This window comes from Rhipicephalus sanguineus, chromosome 4 (genome assembly GCF_013339695.2).
Source record: "Rhipicephalus sanguineus isolate Rsan-2018 chromosome 4, BIME_Rsan_1.4, whole genome shotgun sequence".
NCBI lineage: Eukaryota > Metazoa > Arthropoda > Arachnida > Ixodida > Ixodidae > Rhipicephalus > Rhipicephalus sanguineus.
This window is the reverse complement of record NC_051179.1, coordinates 31,840,733-31,856,294: the sequence shown is the minus strand read 5'-3', so window position 1 is coordinate 31,856,294 and position 15,562 is coordinate 31,840,733. Positions and strand designations below refer to the sequence as shown.

Sequence of the window (15,562 nt, the reverse complement as noted above, 5' to 3'; positions counted from 1 at the left end):
AAGAGGATGGCGAATGGGTGACGAGGGAAGCAGAGTGCTACACGTGACTACGAGGTGGCGTGCGTCTCGTCCCGATCGAGAGAGTCAGGGTAGCACAGTAAAATAGCTTCTGCCTTTGAGTCGTCTTATGTGCATGCATAAGAGACGCTGCGAGTTTTACAGCGAAAGCTGATACGAGATCGCAACAGCCGATTTTGGTGGCTTAGTTGTCCGCCACTGTCCGTAATCACTATTGCGCACAATTACAAAGAAATATCCAGGATTGAGCGGGATTTGAACATAGCCCCTCTGCACGGTGTATTCTACCACAGAACCACGCCAGTGCTTAAAACTCCTTTACAAAAAGACACTATACAGGCGTCGTGTAAGGCAAGGAATCAGGTTAACAGATGCAATATAGCATGGCATAAGAGTAAAGGAACAACCACATGTCACACAATGGGAATTGCATATTGAGTGGGTGGTTTACAGCTTCCCACCCATTGCAAATGGCTCAGCCATAATTCTTTGTCTCCAGACACAAATGTGTAGTGGGTACCTCGTTTCTCCACAGAATGATGAATAATCGCAGAGTTGGTGCTTCCTTACTGCGCAAAATTGCGATTTAGGCATAGTAGGTACCTTGAAGCTGTACTTGCGGTAGTCACCCCAAGAGTGTTTCCAACGAGCTCTGTAAAGGCCACTCCTCTAGCTTTCGCTGCGACTGTGCTGCATGTGCTGCACAGGCCTGGAGTTTTTGTCACTGCTATTAAAAAGAAACTAACCTAGTCATGCAATCTTCAGCACAATTTCAGATTGAGCAGTTGCTTCGAATTCATCAGCAATTTTAAGAATCACATTTGCAATATGTGCATGTGCGGTGTCTAAACCACGATGGTTTAAACTTTGGCAGGGAAAAAAGAAAACTCGCTTCATAGGAGAATAAAAGGTTTATTGGGCAATTCTCAGCTTTTTGTGAGACATAAGCGAGTACATATCCCAAACTTCCAACTAAATACGTGCCAGGACAAACAGTTGATTCGGCAGAAATTGCCCGCAATTGGTAGGCAGGGTGAGACGATGTGCATTTCCCCCGCGATATGTGTATTGCAGACAAGTGAGACACACAAAACAGTCAACTTGCTCGTCTAGTGTAATGCCCTCAACGTGATAACCACATAACAAAACAACACTCCAGGTGGAAAAAGAAAAAAAAAGTTGGTTGATGAGAACGACAAACATGTTCCAAGCTGCTGCATTCAGATGTTTTACTCTTTAGTAGCAGAGATAAAAGCTGCTCAAATGTGGTATGCATGCGTGCTTGCCATGATGCACTTTTGCGACTGACAGTGAACACTTGGCAGCGGATTGAAAAACTAATGCAGCCTTTGTGATATAACCATTCTTCTGACTACAAATAACTTTAAAAGGTTGGCTAAACTTCAAAAGGTTGGCTAAACTCCAGCTTATTACAATGCTGGAGGTCACGTCCTATAGACCGTTTCAGGGGGCGAGGATGAGCTGTTTGGCAACTCGCGTTTTCCTGCTTTCTGGTGTATGGAAACGTTTCAAAGTTCACGCCTGTCTGCGCATAATGGCTCAGAGTGCGCACGGCCATGAAAAGACTAGTGTTCGCGCATATGCGCAAGCCAGTAGCCAGATTAGAGACAGCGCCGCCTGCTAAGCAACATGGCGGTGCCCACGAGAAAATCGTTTATACATTTAAAAGGGTCCTGCAACACTTTTCCAAGTAACCATCGATTGGCTTCATTAAAGGAGTTTATTGCCTCGTGAATCGACTGCCGCCAAGATGTTTAAAATCCATCAAGTATGAGCGGAGCTAGAGAGATTTGTCGCACACTGTAATTGCTTTCTCTCATCCCGATGAGGGCGCTGAAAGCCAAGCAGGGAGGGATGGCATGGGGGAAAGAAGTTACGTAATGCACGCGTCATGACCTTCAGAACTTTTTCTCTTTTTATTTCTTCGAATGCGCAGCTTACTTTCAGTGTGATCGCGTGCGTGTGCGACACGTGGCGGCCTCCTGTGGCGGTCATGGTAACTATGCAGCTCACGATGCTCAAATCAGCAATTGGTCATGAATTTGGGTATATGGCATCATTTGTAGAAAGCGAGAACAATTTCTAGCTGACTGAGAATTAATTGTAAATTCCAGGTCGCGTACTGCACCATAATGTTTGGCTCGCGTGTTCTCAGGAACCTCGACTACCGATTGGCAGCGTATTCTGACCATGCTGAAAAAGCGTTGCAGGGCCTTTTTAAGTGTGAACCATTAGCTAACCACACATTCTGAAGTCAACTGGGGCAGATTAAGTTGAAACCGAAAGGCTTTATATAATGACTCGGATCCAAGTTAACTGCTACCCAAGTGAGAAAATAAAGTAACCGTGAGCCAAGAGTTGTGCGATCACTTTTTTTGGAATTACAAACCCGAGTTGGCCTGGTTAATAGTAAGCAATGTAATAATGGTAATGAGAATTACGTTGCTATCTGATATGAAAAATTTTAAATAAAACCTATTTTGCCAGCTGGAATGCATTTTATGGCATTTCATCTCCGTTACATGTGTGTGTGACCCCAAAGACTGTCGAAGACTAAAAACTTCAGAGTACAGGGAGGTCTTCACATGTGTCAACAGTCTCGGAAGCTTCAAATGATATTACGAGTCTTTCGATCTCCTTCATTCACCTGCGTTAAAGTGAAGCAACGTAGTATTTTGAATGGCAATTTTTAAACAGCAGACAGGAGTGTAGTCTCATCCCTGATGTTTGACTTCAATGTTCCTGAAAGATGCCAAAAGATATTTTCTGGTTGGTTGGTGTATAGAATCTCAGCATGTAAACTGCATCACCAACAAGGATAATGTGATAGCTGGAGTTTAATATGCCCCTTTATAGAACAATATGGATGTCTAGAAAAACATGCACATGCAGAACCTGTGGGAGAGCATGCGCGCCCATTTCCTTTCCTTAACACTGGCGCGATCGCGAACAGACGGCGGGAGCCAAGGGGCTGCTAGGAGAGGAGCACAGTTGCCCCTTTCCGGGCAACCCCTTCTTTCCCGCCGCTCCTCGTGCCAATCCTTGCGTCCCTGCTCGTGGGAAAGGGAACATGCCCCTGCGAAGGAAACAACCCTCGCGGTGGGGAGGGAGACGTGAGGTGGATAAAACAGCCGACCAGGCAGGGAGACAGTCTCTCTTGCTCTGCTGACCTGCGGGAAACGAACCACTAACCACATCAACGCCCCAAGACCCGCGAGCCAACCATCGACCGAAGGTGTAAGCGTTACCCTATGTTTTCTACTAGAGTGGACTATCCCTCTACGCGACATTTACGCATTATTGCTAGAGTAGCAATAAAGTGTTGTTTGTTGTTCTAGCCTGTTGCTTTATTCGCCTGAACTCGTCGTAGCTGCGATGACGCGCACTACGGGAAGGGGACTTTGACACGTGCACGGTACGACTATTTGCGGCTGGGACCGGAGCTAGGCTTCTGCACCAGCCGTGCATAGAGTGGACCCCTTCAAACCTGAGAAGTAGAACATGACTGTTCCATAATGTTGCAAATGTAAGCAGTACCAAAAATATTACTCATGCTTCTGAACAGATCACAGTAAAAAAATTTAACCCTGTAAGCATAGTTCTGCTTTGATGAAAACTTGAACAAACTTTTTGTCTTTATTTTCCACCCATGGAGAGTACACATTGTACAAAACAATTAAATGTCATTAGAAGTAAAATGTAATCAGTGAATGGTAATTAATTCATTTGTTGGTTTCTTGAAATGTACACCGATGAAACTTCACTCCAGTACAACAAAAACACAACAAAGGGCTTCCTGCTAACTTTCACATGCTCAGCGTCTTTGGGTTTCAACCTCTGTGTAGCATATAAGATACATTAGGTATTACATTACGAAACAGTTCAGGAAGTGAATTTTTTTTTACAGCAACACTCAAAATAACGTCCACAGACTTGGATAACTGCTCACAGCGAAAACGAATTAGTCAAGCACTACTTCTTGGAGCCATTTGATGAACATGCATACATAGTACCTGGAAATTTTAGATTCCAATAAGCCTGTTCTCACACATGAAATATGCACGGGCAAATAACAATCGAACTTGTGCAGCGTGTTTATATTATGTTGATTAAACCGCCAACAAAAAAGTAGTAGTGCTCAGCAAGAATGACAGAGCCTCTTAAAAAAGAAAGGATGTTCATAATAGGGGAAGAGAAAATAAGGAATGGTCACATCACAATGTGAGCAGTTTAAAGAGTGTAAGTGCCGAGAGAAAAAAAATTGAAATTACAAAAAAATTGCAACATTTCCCTGGATACCTGTTTCAAAGTGACTGTACAAGACAAACGTGCTGAACAAAATTACAAGGTTATTGTACAGATAACTGTTACAATTACACTAGCCTGGAGCACAGCTCACAGATGTAGATACATCCCCAAAAGTTGGGGAACTAATTTCATTTCAGGTATTTGGTGCAGTACCTTGAAGCAAACAATCGCAACACACTTAAAACAACTTTCAACCGCACGTTGTGTCGCTGGTTTGAACAACCAAACCGATAAAGCAAAAAAATAAAATGTTCTCTGCTTCAGTCACATGTGAAAAGTCCCTGTGAAGCAGCTACATCGAATAAGTGCTTAAAAGAATCTCGGGAATGCGTGCAAACACGAACACATAAAAAATAAGTACCTCGGTTTCAAGCAAGTTTCACAAGTATCGTGAACCGGAATACAGTAGGAATGGTGTACGAGTACTAGCACTAAACGACGAGAGTGCTCGGTATACAATGGGCACTCAGTAATTCGGCAACAACGTTCATTCATGCGAGAAAATAATCATTAATGAAAAGCTCTCCGTGGAGGACACTAAAACTAGAAAAACGGTAAGTATAAAATAAGGAACCATTCAACAATCCTTCACGGGTACTACGACAGCAAAGCACACATAGCTGCACCGAAAAGGCTTTGGAATCGCAAAGCATCGAGGCTGCACACAGCAAAACCAGTCCCCGCTCCTTTTTAAAAGAAAAGCCGATATGAAGTCTTCAAGTTTCTCGAGTTAAACAAGAATCGTTGACTTCAAAACCAAAAGTACTGGCAAGTATCAGAGTGCCCTAAGCGATTTACTACAACATCTTGTGAACAAACCAGTTTCAGTTACATTCCTCAAAAGCGGGATGGGCTGTGAATGAAAAGGTGATCAAATGGGTAGAGAATGCCGTTACCTTCGGCATTTGCTTCAACACTGAGATGTGTTTTGTGTGCTCTAGTGCCTCGCTAGAAATTATTCACTGATGCTGATTTACACTTGCTCGTTTGTCACTGAATTTTGATTTCTTGCGAAGCGCCAGTCTTGAAGTTGCGTCCTCTAGCCAATGGAAAGCTGCCACCAACAGTGCACTGATAGCAGCACCGCTGCTCCTTTATCTTGCCAATCGTGCTGCACCTATGTCCTTGCCTAATCAGTACATATCCTGCGCTGTTGGCTTGGCACAAATCAGACAAGATGGAAAGTGTCGGCTCACGCTTCACTGATAAGCTAGCGCCAAAACATCATGACGTTCTGTTCTCACATGCCGTATGCCTCCTAGGAGAAGAAACAAAACACACTGTTTATGCAGCACCTGACAGCATAGGTTGGCAATAAAAGGTTGAGCTCACGCAGACTCACTCAAAAAATATATTTTGCTCTGAGGGCTCACTCGGACTTGGACTCACCAAAACTTTCCTCAGCCGGACTCATTCGAACTCAGACTCAATAAAATTTTCCTCAACCGGGCTCATTCGGAATCAATCTCACCAACATATTACTCACCCAGACTCACTCAGACTCATGGCTTTACCCGACTCTAAGTGAGCCTGATTGAGTCGACTCATGAGTGAGTTTGCCGGCCTAAGCCTGACAGCGTGCCGTGACTCTGAGTCCCCTATTTCTGAAACATCTCAAGCAGACATGCAAAAAAATAAAAAAAATTACAGCTTTGCAATGGCTGCAAGGGTTAAAGGCAGCCTGTGCAACAAGTAAACAGTGGCATTCCCAACAATGACTAGAAAAAGAAAGCATATCCAAAAAAAAATACAGCATGTATAAAGAACAGTCAGCTGCAGAAAAGATGAAAACGTGAAGCTATTGTAAATATTTTTTTCCTTCCACACAAGCAGTGACAAATGAAATGAGGACCCTAAGGTGAGAAAGATGGGCACATTTGCGATAAGCCATTATTACGCTGGATTCCAGGGGTCAGAACTGGTGCCTTTGGAAATAAAGAGGGATGTTTCATTTACACACACATCTGAAAAAAAAATCAAGTGTGTTATAAAAGCTGGGAGTGCAACAGCCTCCAAATGCCGTTACGGAAGTTATTATGGGATCTCTCCCTAAGCAGCTGCATTTCTTGTGTCATAATGTGTAGCTTAGTGCAGAGAAACAATGATTAATTGCTCAATACCACTTTGCACAGTTAATGAAATTTCAAAGCACACATTCTTGCAGCACACCCCTCGTTTGCGAGAGAAACAGTGGCATGCTGTCTTCAATGGCCAGACATGAGTGACCTATGCATGAAGATAACTGCATGAGACAAAAAAAAAAGTGCAATAATAAACTGCATTAACAAACGCTACTTTAAATGCTGCACTATTGTTTTTTCTGGTCAGGAAGAAATTGAAAGAAATATACTGAAAGGCAATCTATTATATTTTGCCAACGTGTGTAAAAACAAAAGCATGCCACGATTGGCTGCATTAATTAGCATGGCAAAAGCAATCTACTAACATACAGGCATTACAGGAGGTAGGGCGAGTAAACTTTCTTTTCTTTTTTTTCCTGGAACATTGCCACCACCACAAATTGGCATAGGTCACAGCACGCCCTGGTTTGGGAAGCTACTTCATAACCGTGGAATAAAGTTTGGATTCAAGAGCAAACATCAAAGTGATGTACAAGCTCTATCTATCTACGCCATCATTTATAGGAACAAAAACATCACAGATTTGCAAAGCCTCAACAAATTTTTGTTACCATGTCCGTGAGCAAGTGGAAAATGCTTGTCAGCATACTAACGTGACTGGCATGTAAAAGAATGAGGTAAGTGGATCTTACATCACAGAAGACTAGTGAAATATGCCACAACAAAGGCCTCATGAGTTCATAACTAGACAACGAGGCTTCCTTGTAGGGTTCAGGATCGACGAATGGCATTCTAACTTCGAAAAACTAATTGAAGAAAAAATAGAGACAGAGAAAAAAAAATGCCGATGCTGAATCTGAAGAATGGGCATGCAATCACGTTCCCGTTAGTTCTGGCCACTAAAGACAGCACCGTTCCAACAAAATGAGTGGAGAGGGGTGCGGGGGCTGCGATTGAGCGACTATGGCTGCGAGTAAGGAGGCAGCCCATCGCCCCCAGAGGAGTAGGCATGGCTCGGGCTACCAGTGTCTATTCCGGTCTTCGGTACGCTCTGGGTAGTGGTCTGGTCGATGTCGTCGTACTGACCCCGGCCGCTGCTGCCCACACCTGTTACCGGTGCAAGCAAACAGGTCAGTAAAATGAGCAAGCATCACTTGTACAAGTCATCACTTGCAGCAAAAATAAATGAGCAGAATGGGTCTTGAGCTTAGAAAAAGAAACATGTAAATTTTTTCAACTGCATTCCTGATGGTGGGAAGAATGCTGGTTGATTTAGCACGGAATTAACCCTAGACAACTTGACCCACAGGAGAATGGCCATTCTTGGTCGATGGCCTAGAATTAATGTGCAAAATTGACGCAAGGAGCCTTAAGAGTGTTCAAATATGTGTCGCACTTTCTAAGTACATGTCCTGTCAGCTGTCTTTCCTCGGGAAGCACGCTATATCGCCTTTGTCATTGTGATGTAGATAGCCAAAAGCTACAAGCAACAGGCTGTGCATGTGCAACTGCTGCCACTACCTTGCTAACTTTTAAACAAACTCTTTATCCTTCAGCTTCTAACACTGTGCGAAAGCTGTAAAGTGTCTTTCAAGACCCTCTTAAAAGAGGAATAGAGATAATCCATAAAGTATGTACAGTTTAAGCAACACAACCAAAGTACAGACAGTGTGACAGAACAATTATAAAAAAGAGAAGTGTTACACATTAATATATGTAAAGATATGCAATGACATTGTACACAGGCCGTGGCCATTTACAGGTTAACAAAGAAAATTACGATATAAATATAAATTGAACAAATTTTGTTACAGTTGAAAAACAGTCGCAGCACTGACGAGTAATGCAGGTGACAGCTGTCCTGTTAAGGACCGTAAAACAAAAATAAAAGAACAATGCATTAGGGTTAACAGGTGTTCTGCAAAAGGGCATTGAACAGATTAATTATCAAAGGACTGGATTTTACGGCTGCTTATTCTAACACCATGTTTGCGGAACGAAGACTGGATGAGCTGGTGTGAGTGATGCATGAGAAAGTTCATTTTGAGCATGCGATCGTGCACAGAGAAAGATTACAGAGGGAAGTTACAAAGGGAACACAATGCAAGATAACTGTTTCCAAGAAAAAAACAAAAACCAATTCATCTCTGTAATAGAGTTTAGAAACAACCGAGCATCAAATGTAGAAGTGAATATGAAATTCTTGAATTCAGTACTCAGACAGTCTCACACCCCTGCTTTTGTTTCTTTATATGAAGCCTAGCGTGAAGCTAATGGTCACAATGCAAAAAAGGAGGTGCTAGATGAGCGGATCAAACTTCATGTAAAAAAAGAACTGCTTAGCTGTGCTAAAAGCACACTACCTACTAACATTTGTTCAGAGAAGTTGTATTAACCATTTCTGCATGTCCGTGCAACATTATCTCCATAAGCAACTCTAACACATGTAAAAAGAAAAAGAGGCACTCAACGTACCGCCAGCGAAGTTCGGAATGCCCAGGTCCGCATATCTGCCTCCCCGCTCGTTGAAGATGCGCAGCAGGAATACCGATGACACCGGCCGAAACAAAAGGTTAACAATGGCAATGCTGATAATTTTGTGGAATTAAGGAAAATTGGGCAATAGAACACGCAACATGATGTGAACGAAATAATCACCGTACATATAAAGAAAAAACAAATGCACTTTTTGACCCAAAATAGGGTCATGTAAATGATAGACCCTGTCAGACCCTGTTTATCAGACCCCGTTTCTGCACACCAGCATCTAGTAAAAACACAAGAATGACATTTAAGTGGTTTTGATACCCACCATCCTGCAAAAAGTGACACAGCTAGCCATAGGTCGGCAAAAAGTGTGGAGCTCAGACTCACTCATGAAATATATTTTGCCCTGTGGACTCACTCGGACTCAGACACACCAACATTTTCCTCAACCAGACTCACTCGGACTCAGACTCAAAATTTTGCTCAACAGGATCCACTCGGACTCAATCTCGGCAAAATTTTACTCACTTGGACTCAGACTCAGACCCACGGCTCGATCTGAGTCTGAGCGAGTCTGAGTGAGTTGACTCACGAGTCCGTTACCGAATATTTATCTTTATATTTAGCGTTATATTTATATTTAGCCGTATATTTAGCGTCAATGCTCTTTAACACCAATATCTTACATATTCAGTGCTCTACTTGGCACCATTTTATCTCGTACCTCATATAAAAGTTGCCAGTGGTTCCAATCCAATAAGGACATTTTTATTGGAAGAGATGACTCACATGAGATATTTTCCTCAAGAACTTTCCCAGAAAGAGTTTGTGTACGGAGGTCAAGGCACCTCCCCCCCTCCCTTCGTAACTCATGCATCTGATCAATAAATATTGAGCTAGCGTATAGACGCTAATACATTGAAGTATGTGTGAGTAGACGTGAGTATAAATGTGAGCCGACATAAGGCTGATAGTAAAGTGGAGTAGAAGGACCATAGGTCGGCAGAAAATTTGGAGCTCACTCAGACTCACTCAAGAAATATATTTCGCACTTAGGGCTCACTCGAACGCAGAGTCACCAAAATTTTCCTCAACTAGACTCACTTGGACTGAGACTCACTGAACTTTTTCACAACCGTGCTCACTCGGACTCAAGCTCACTAATATATTACTCACCTGAACTCCCAGCTCGATGTGAGTCTGAGTGAGTCGGCTCATGAGTTTGCCGACCCATGGAGCTAGCTTTGGTTAATTGAGCAACGTCAGGACGTTGAGAACCACTGGCCTAAGGAAAAAGGATACCCCGCACAAAATGTGAACTGGTGGGGGAAGTGCATTCCCAGCGTGACAATGTCCATCAAGATTGTACCAAGGTTTATGGCTAACGCCTGCAATGATAACACAGAAAGGACAGTTATATAATGTACAAGTAGCACTAACCTAACCTAATAGCGCTCGGTGCGACTGATCATACCAAAGCAACACAAAAAACATTGGAACACTAACAGGCCAAATGTTTGGTTCTCTTGAAACATTTTTTCGTCTTTTACACATCCTAGGAATCAGCTTTAGAAATTTGAGTGACTGCTTGACAGGGTTTAATATTTCAGTGTACCACAGGCTGCTTGTATTTGATGGCATTTTGCTAATTTTTGGAGCATATGCATCTATAAATCCCTTAACAACAAATAAACAAATATCTAATGGTTATGCAATTTGCAGAAGTGGAGTGCCCTGAATTGACTTATCAACTGGTCTGAATTTTTTTTTATAACAACAGCAACATTGTTTGACTCTTCTTTTATGTGCATTGAAGAAAATCACATAGTAAACGAGAAGAGGTTCCTAGAATAATACTGAAATGAGATCTCTGTAATGAACCCTAAGATAAGCACACAAGCAATTAAGTATTATCCCTTCATCAAAATGTCATTGACAATGAAAGCTCCAGCATCATGCTTGACAGCAGGAAACCACAAATATGTGTAGCTCTGTAAAGTGAAAAAAAAACTATGTTTCATCATAACAAAAATGATATATGCATCTGACATACCTGCCTTGCTGTCAAGTTCAAGAAGAACAACTGCCCCATCCAGCTAGGAAAACAACAGGTATTCCTTACTGCTCTTTTCCGACTTTTTTGTTGTTTATTTTTTGTAAAATGGTTAAACAATGCATAATGAGTGAACACTGCCAATGAGCCATAGTTGTGGGCGGCAACTTGAAAATAAATACCAAAGCACCAAGGCATGCTACGTGAAACATTGTGGCAACATTTGACCAAGCCCCTTAGACTGCTTCAATTTTTAAGAGAATGCTTTACTTCATGAAAAAAAAATGTCTTTTAGTTAACCTGGCAAGTAATCATGCAAAAAGTGACATGAGTAATTAAGATTAGAACTCAAGATGGAAAGCTCCACCTTTGATTTGAAAACTGCCTTAAATGACGAATCAATTCTGCCTAACTGAGCAAAGGGGTAACACATGTCACAGCTATAAAAATGTGCAAATTAATAATGGCCTCCAGTATTTATTTACTCGCAGAGAAACAGGCTATGTACTGCACTTGCTATACACTAGTTTTCTGAATAAGGTAAGCATGAGTAAATTTTCCTTGCTGCCAGACTGACCAAGCTTCCAAAAATAATTTGCAGTATGAACCTCCAATGCAATTATCGTGAAAACAGCATTGCTTGTTAAGAAAACTGCATCTGTTGAGAAAAAGACAGACCTTGTGAAGTGCACTGATTACAAAAGATGTGTTTCTTCACGGATTTGCAAATAGGCACTTGTCTAGCCAAAATTTCTCATGAATGTCATTTTCCCACACTTCGTCAAAAAAAAAAAAATCTCAGTAGCTATGGTAAGTCGAAGTGAAAAATTGGTAGCAGATAGAGGGAAATCATTCGGAAAGTTAGGGTAGAAGTTCCCATTTGGTCGAAGGAATACATGTTAGCACAAACAACAGACTCGAAAAAGAAATGCCTGACCTTTCTGGTTTCTACTCTTTATTTCTCGAGCCTGTATTTCTTTATCTGTACTAACACGTATCCCTTTGACGTCAACCAATTTGGCCTCTAACCAAAGCAACACGGCTGGCACATTTTACGAACAACACTCACTTTGGAGCTTTGATGCTAGCCATTGCAGTGCATACAGGCATGTATGATCTGTGCTACACCTCTAGTCATTCTGGGTAAACACCACGGCTTAGAGAGTATGCAACAGACAGGTGTCAACAGACAGGTGCAGCGAATTATCCCTCTCAGAATAGTTGAAGCACGTATGCTCCCATCCGGTAGAGCAGATGAGATAGTACGAACGGGAAAGAAGGGTGTGGGAGTGGTGAATCCGGTGTTGGGGCCGCAAACTCAGTCCCGCTCGTTAATCACTTTGATAATGACGATAAATTTTAGTTTTTTACCAGACAGAGTTAACTGGTTTCTTACGGTTTGTATCGGAGCTAACACATCCAGGAGGGAAGCTCTAAACCTACAGGATAAAACAGTGCGGACACTTGCCATAAAAACAGGCTCCTCGGAATCCTTGTGATGTATCGCCCAAGCCAACATCAGCAGGTAAATGAGGTTGTAGTAGAGATACGCTTGGGGCGCCCATGCTTCCTGCAGTGGCCTGAATAGAAGGTTCAACATCGTTAGGATAGCATTCAAAGCGGTTAAAGTTTAAGCGTCGTGCAATCACAAATTCCAAAAACAAGGTGCTCACCATACTGTGAGGAGCAGGTGAACGAGAAATATAGCCTGAAATGGCAAAATGCGAAAAGTCGTTTAGAGGGGTATCGCGCGTAAAGCCAGCTAAATGCCAACCTCACGCGTAAAGAACGAGCGCCACGAATTCGCCCACTCTACGACGGATCTGAGCAAGTGGAACCTGCGATTTTCACAAATCCCAGGCGCCGCAAAAGCGTATGTTTCAGAGATCCGGTGTTACCGCCTCACGCCGTCGACAGTACCTCTACGTGCAATCTTGAGTTACAAAATGTTAGCGGAATCTCGCAGCTGCGCACTTCTACGCGTGTTACAGAGAAAAGGTAGGCGGGTGCTTTTACCTTGAGCTGAGGGTTCTGGATGGAAATCATTTTTTCTACCACAGCCTAGTAAGGAAATAGAAGAAAGTCGTGGAGAAGAAAGCGCGTACGGCACTGAACTCTATGCGAGAGAAAAGACCGATAAGTTGCGATAGTGCTATCGCATGACGAATTATTTGTTTCCCCGCAGAAAGACACAAAACGCGACAAGACACACAGCCTGTTGCCCAGCGTCGCCTGCGTTCACGTAGGTAAAAATCAACGCTACGAAACAAACGGCGCTAGTTTCGTTTTTCAAGGTTCCCTGCAACAACGTCGTAGTGCCCAAACTTGGCAAAAATAATCCTGTAAGATGTAAACCTAGCATTCCGTACTTGCACTGCAATTTACATATCTCAATTTGTTATGACGTTCATTACTAAGGCAGGTGTGGAAACTCAAGCAATGGTCATCTCTGAGTAACATTACGTCATGGCCGCCATGATTATTTAAAAACCACCAATTTAATATTTGAATCCAAATCAAGACAAAGCCAGCGTCTTATGAGTTCTCTTGCATGGTCGCGTGTTTGAGGGTTCAGGCAGCAGCTATGCTCCCCCGTTTGTTTGATTAAACCAGTAGTAATGCGTTGTGCGATGCACGTAGGCTGCCGCTTGTCGTCCTAATTCCTGCGCTAAAGGTAAAAGACTTTTCTATTTACAGTTACTGCTGTTATAGCAGCCGGCAAGCGCGATTTTCGGAGGTTAGATGCGCGAGCACCGTGGTGTGTACTGACAAATGCGCCTCGCAGAAATATTTCGAAATTATTTGATTCGCTGTTTTCCCCTTTCAGCGTCGAGTGTGCCACTTCCTGCCATGGCTTTCGTCCGTGCTTTGACACGAGCTGCGTCTGAAGCTGGTCGAATTGCGAGAGCTGCTCGCCTGATCCCTCCACCACAAAGTAAGTTGCGAGGTTAAACCATCAAACTGCACACACTAGGCACACTGAATGGTCGACTTGCGGACCACCGCTACGTAGCAATCACTCACACACTAAAGTATCGTATCTCTCTGTGCAAATGTGTATTTCGTTCGCCTGGTAGACTGATAACCCGGGTAACGTGATTTCCAAGATGCAACATAGCTGAAAGGCTAAATGTATATTGAGCGCTTGTGCTCTTGTAACGATATGAGTGTGCTTGCGTTTTGTTATTTTTATATTTCTGTTTCCAGGGGAACTGAATCAAATCGCTCGTCAAGAATCCTATCTGCCTGCGACGTGTCTCCGCAAAGTCGCAGTGGAGCGCTTGCCGGCAACCTCTGCTGTGGATCGAAGCGTAGTATACGTACCTCCAGGCATAAAAAGTCCCATAAATCTCCCAACTCTGCGGAGGTCCTGGGATTACAATCTTCCATCCCTCGTGAAGCCGACCACAGTAATCGGGGACAGTAAGGTGATAGCACCGTCGACGGACACAAACTCCAATGGAATAGAGAAAACAGATCCGAAACCAACGGGCGTTGTTAATGAGAAGCGGGCCGTGAACATGTTGATTATTCGCCGTAAAAAGATGAAGAAACACAAGCTACGGAAACTGCGCAAGCGGATGCACGCCCTGTGGTCAAAGCGGAGGTATCGAATTGAGAAGGATAAAGAGCAAGCCTTCAGGGCAGAACTTTTAGCCCAGATACACGAAGCGAGGGCGTTCGATGCTGAGAAGTTTGTGATGGGAGTGCTGGATAAGTTGCGCAATAGACCAAGGCCGGAGACACCTGAAGAAAGAAGGGAAAAGCTCCTTGAGCTGATGCGTAAACACAGGAGCAATGTTCAGTATATCAAGCCAAAGTTTGATTAAGTACATGATAGGAATTGTTTGTTGTACTTTTCTCAATAAAACTAGAACTGTGCTTGTTACCGAAATGTTTCTTGTTACCAAAATGTTTAATGCAGTAAAATGTCAACTTTTTCAAATGAAATTCTACTGACTTGGAAAGTACCACATTTCCAGTTGATAATTTTCCTTATTTCACATATTTTTGGGTTATTAAGAGCCTATTACGACTTGCATGAACCAAAAATAAAACTTTTAGCAAGCGTTTTTTTCCTTCTTAACAAATATATGTGATACAAAGTACATCATACTGGTCACCTGTGGCTGCGAGATAGATAAAAGGTGAATTAATTAGCCTTGCATGCTCTTTTGGCCTGCTACTCCATGTCAGGAAAAGGCAGAGAGATGACACAGCGTAGAACATTGAAAGGGCTACACAATTCATGTATTCGTTCATTTTATATACATAAGGCCCATAATTGCTACAGTACGTAATGTGCTTTGCATTTGTTGATCGGCAACTGGCTGATCCCACTCGAGTACAGCCAATAGTGTTTCAGTGCATTTCATTATTTGTACATTGATGAACAGTCATTTTCACAATCAATATAAAATAATGATTAGTACAGACTACTTGCATTATTTTCAAATTTCCACCATTACCTTACATGTTGCAAACCTATTTTAGTTTTCTTTATTTCTTCCTGGAGCACTTGCCAAGTGAGTGAAAAACGGGCCAACTACGTCGCATGCCAAGTGGCCACTTATGTCACCACTATGTCAATGTC

At 42.7% G+C, this 15,562-nt stretch overlaps 2 protein-coding genes across 2 annotated transcripts; one reads left to right on the top strand and one right to left on the bottom strand.

Moving 5' to 3' along the window:
- Positions 1 to 912: 912 nt before the first annotated feature.
- Positions 913 to 13,226, bottom strand: LOC119389712 (type-1 angiotensin II receptor-associated protein-like). Its single transcript, XM_037657077.2, has 6 exons — positions 12,985 to 13,226; positions 12,642 to 12,676; positions 12,437 to 12,548; positions 10,218 to 10,303; positions 8,904 to 9,016; positions 913 to 7,535 (listed from the first exon to the last, which is right to left on the bottom strand). The coding sequence occupies exons 1-6, from the start codon at positions 13,012 to 13,014 to the stop codon at positions 7,390 to 7,392; spliced, it is 522 nt and encodes a 173-aa protein (XP_037513005.1). The 5' UTR covers positions 13,015 to 13,226; the 3' UTR covers positions 913 to 7,389.
- A 273-nt stretch (positions 13,227 to 13,499) lies between these two features.
- Positions 13,500 to 14,857, top strand: LOC119389711 (uncharacterized). Its single transcript, XM_037657076.2, has 3 exons — positions 13,500 to 13,642; positions 13,796 to 13,903; positions 14,176 to 14,857. Exons 2-3 carry the CDS (start codon positions 13,819 to 13,821, stop codon positions 14,796 to 14,798), a joined length of 708 nt encoding a protein of 235 aa, XP_037513004.1. The 5' UTR covers positions 13,500 to 13,642; positions 13,796 to 13,818; the 3' UTR covers positions 14,799 to 14,857.
- Positions 14,858 to 15,562: the final 705 nt, after the last annotated feature.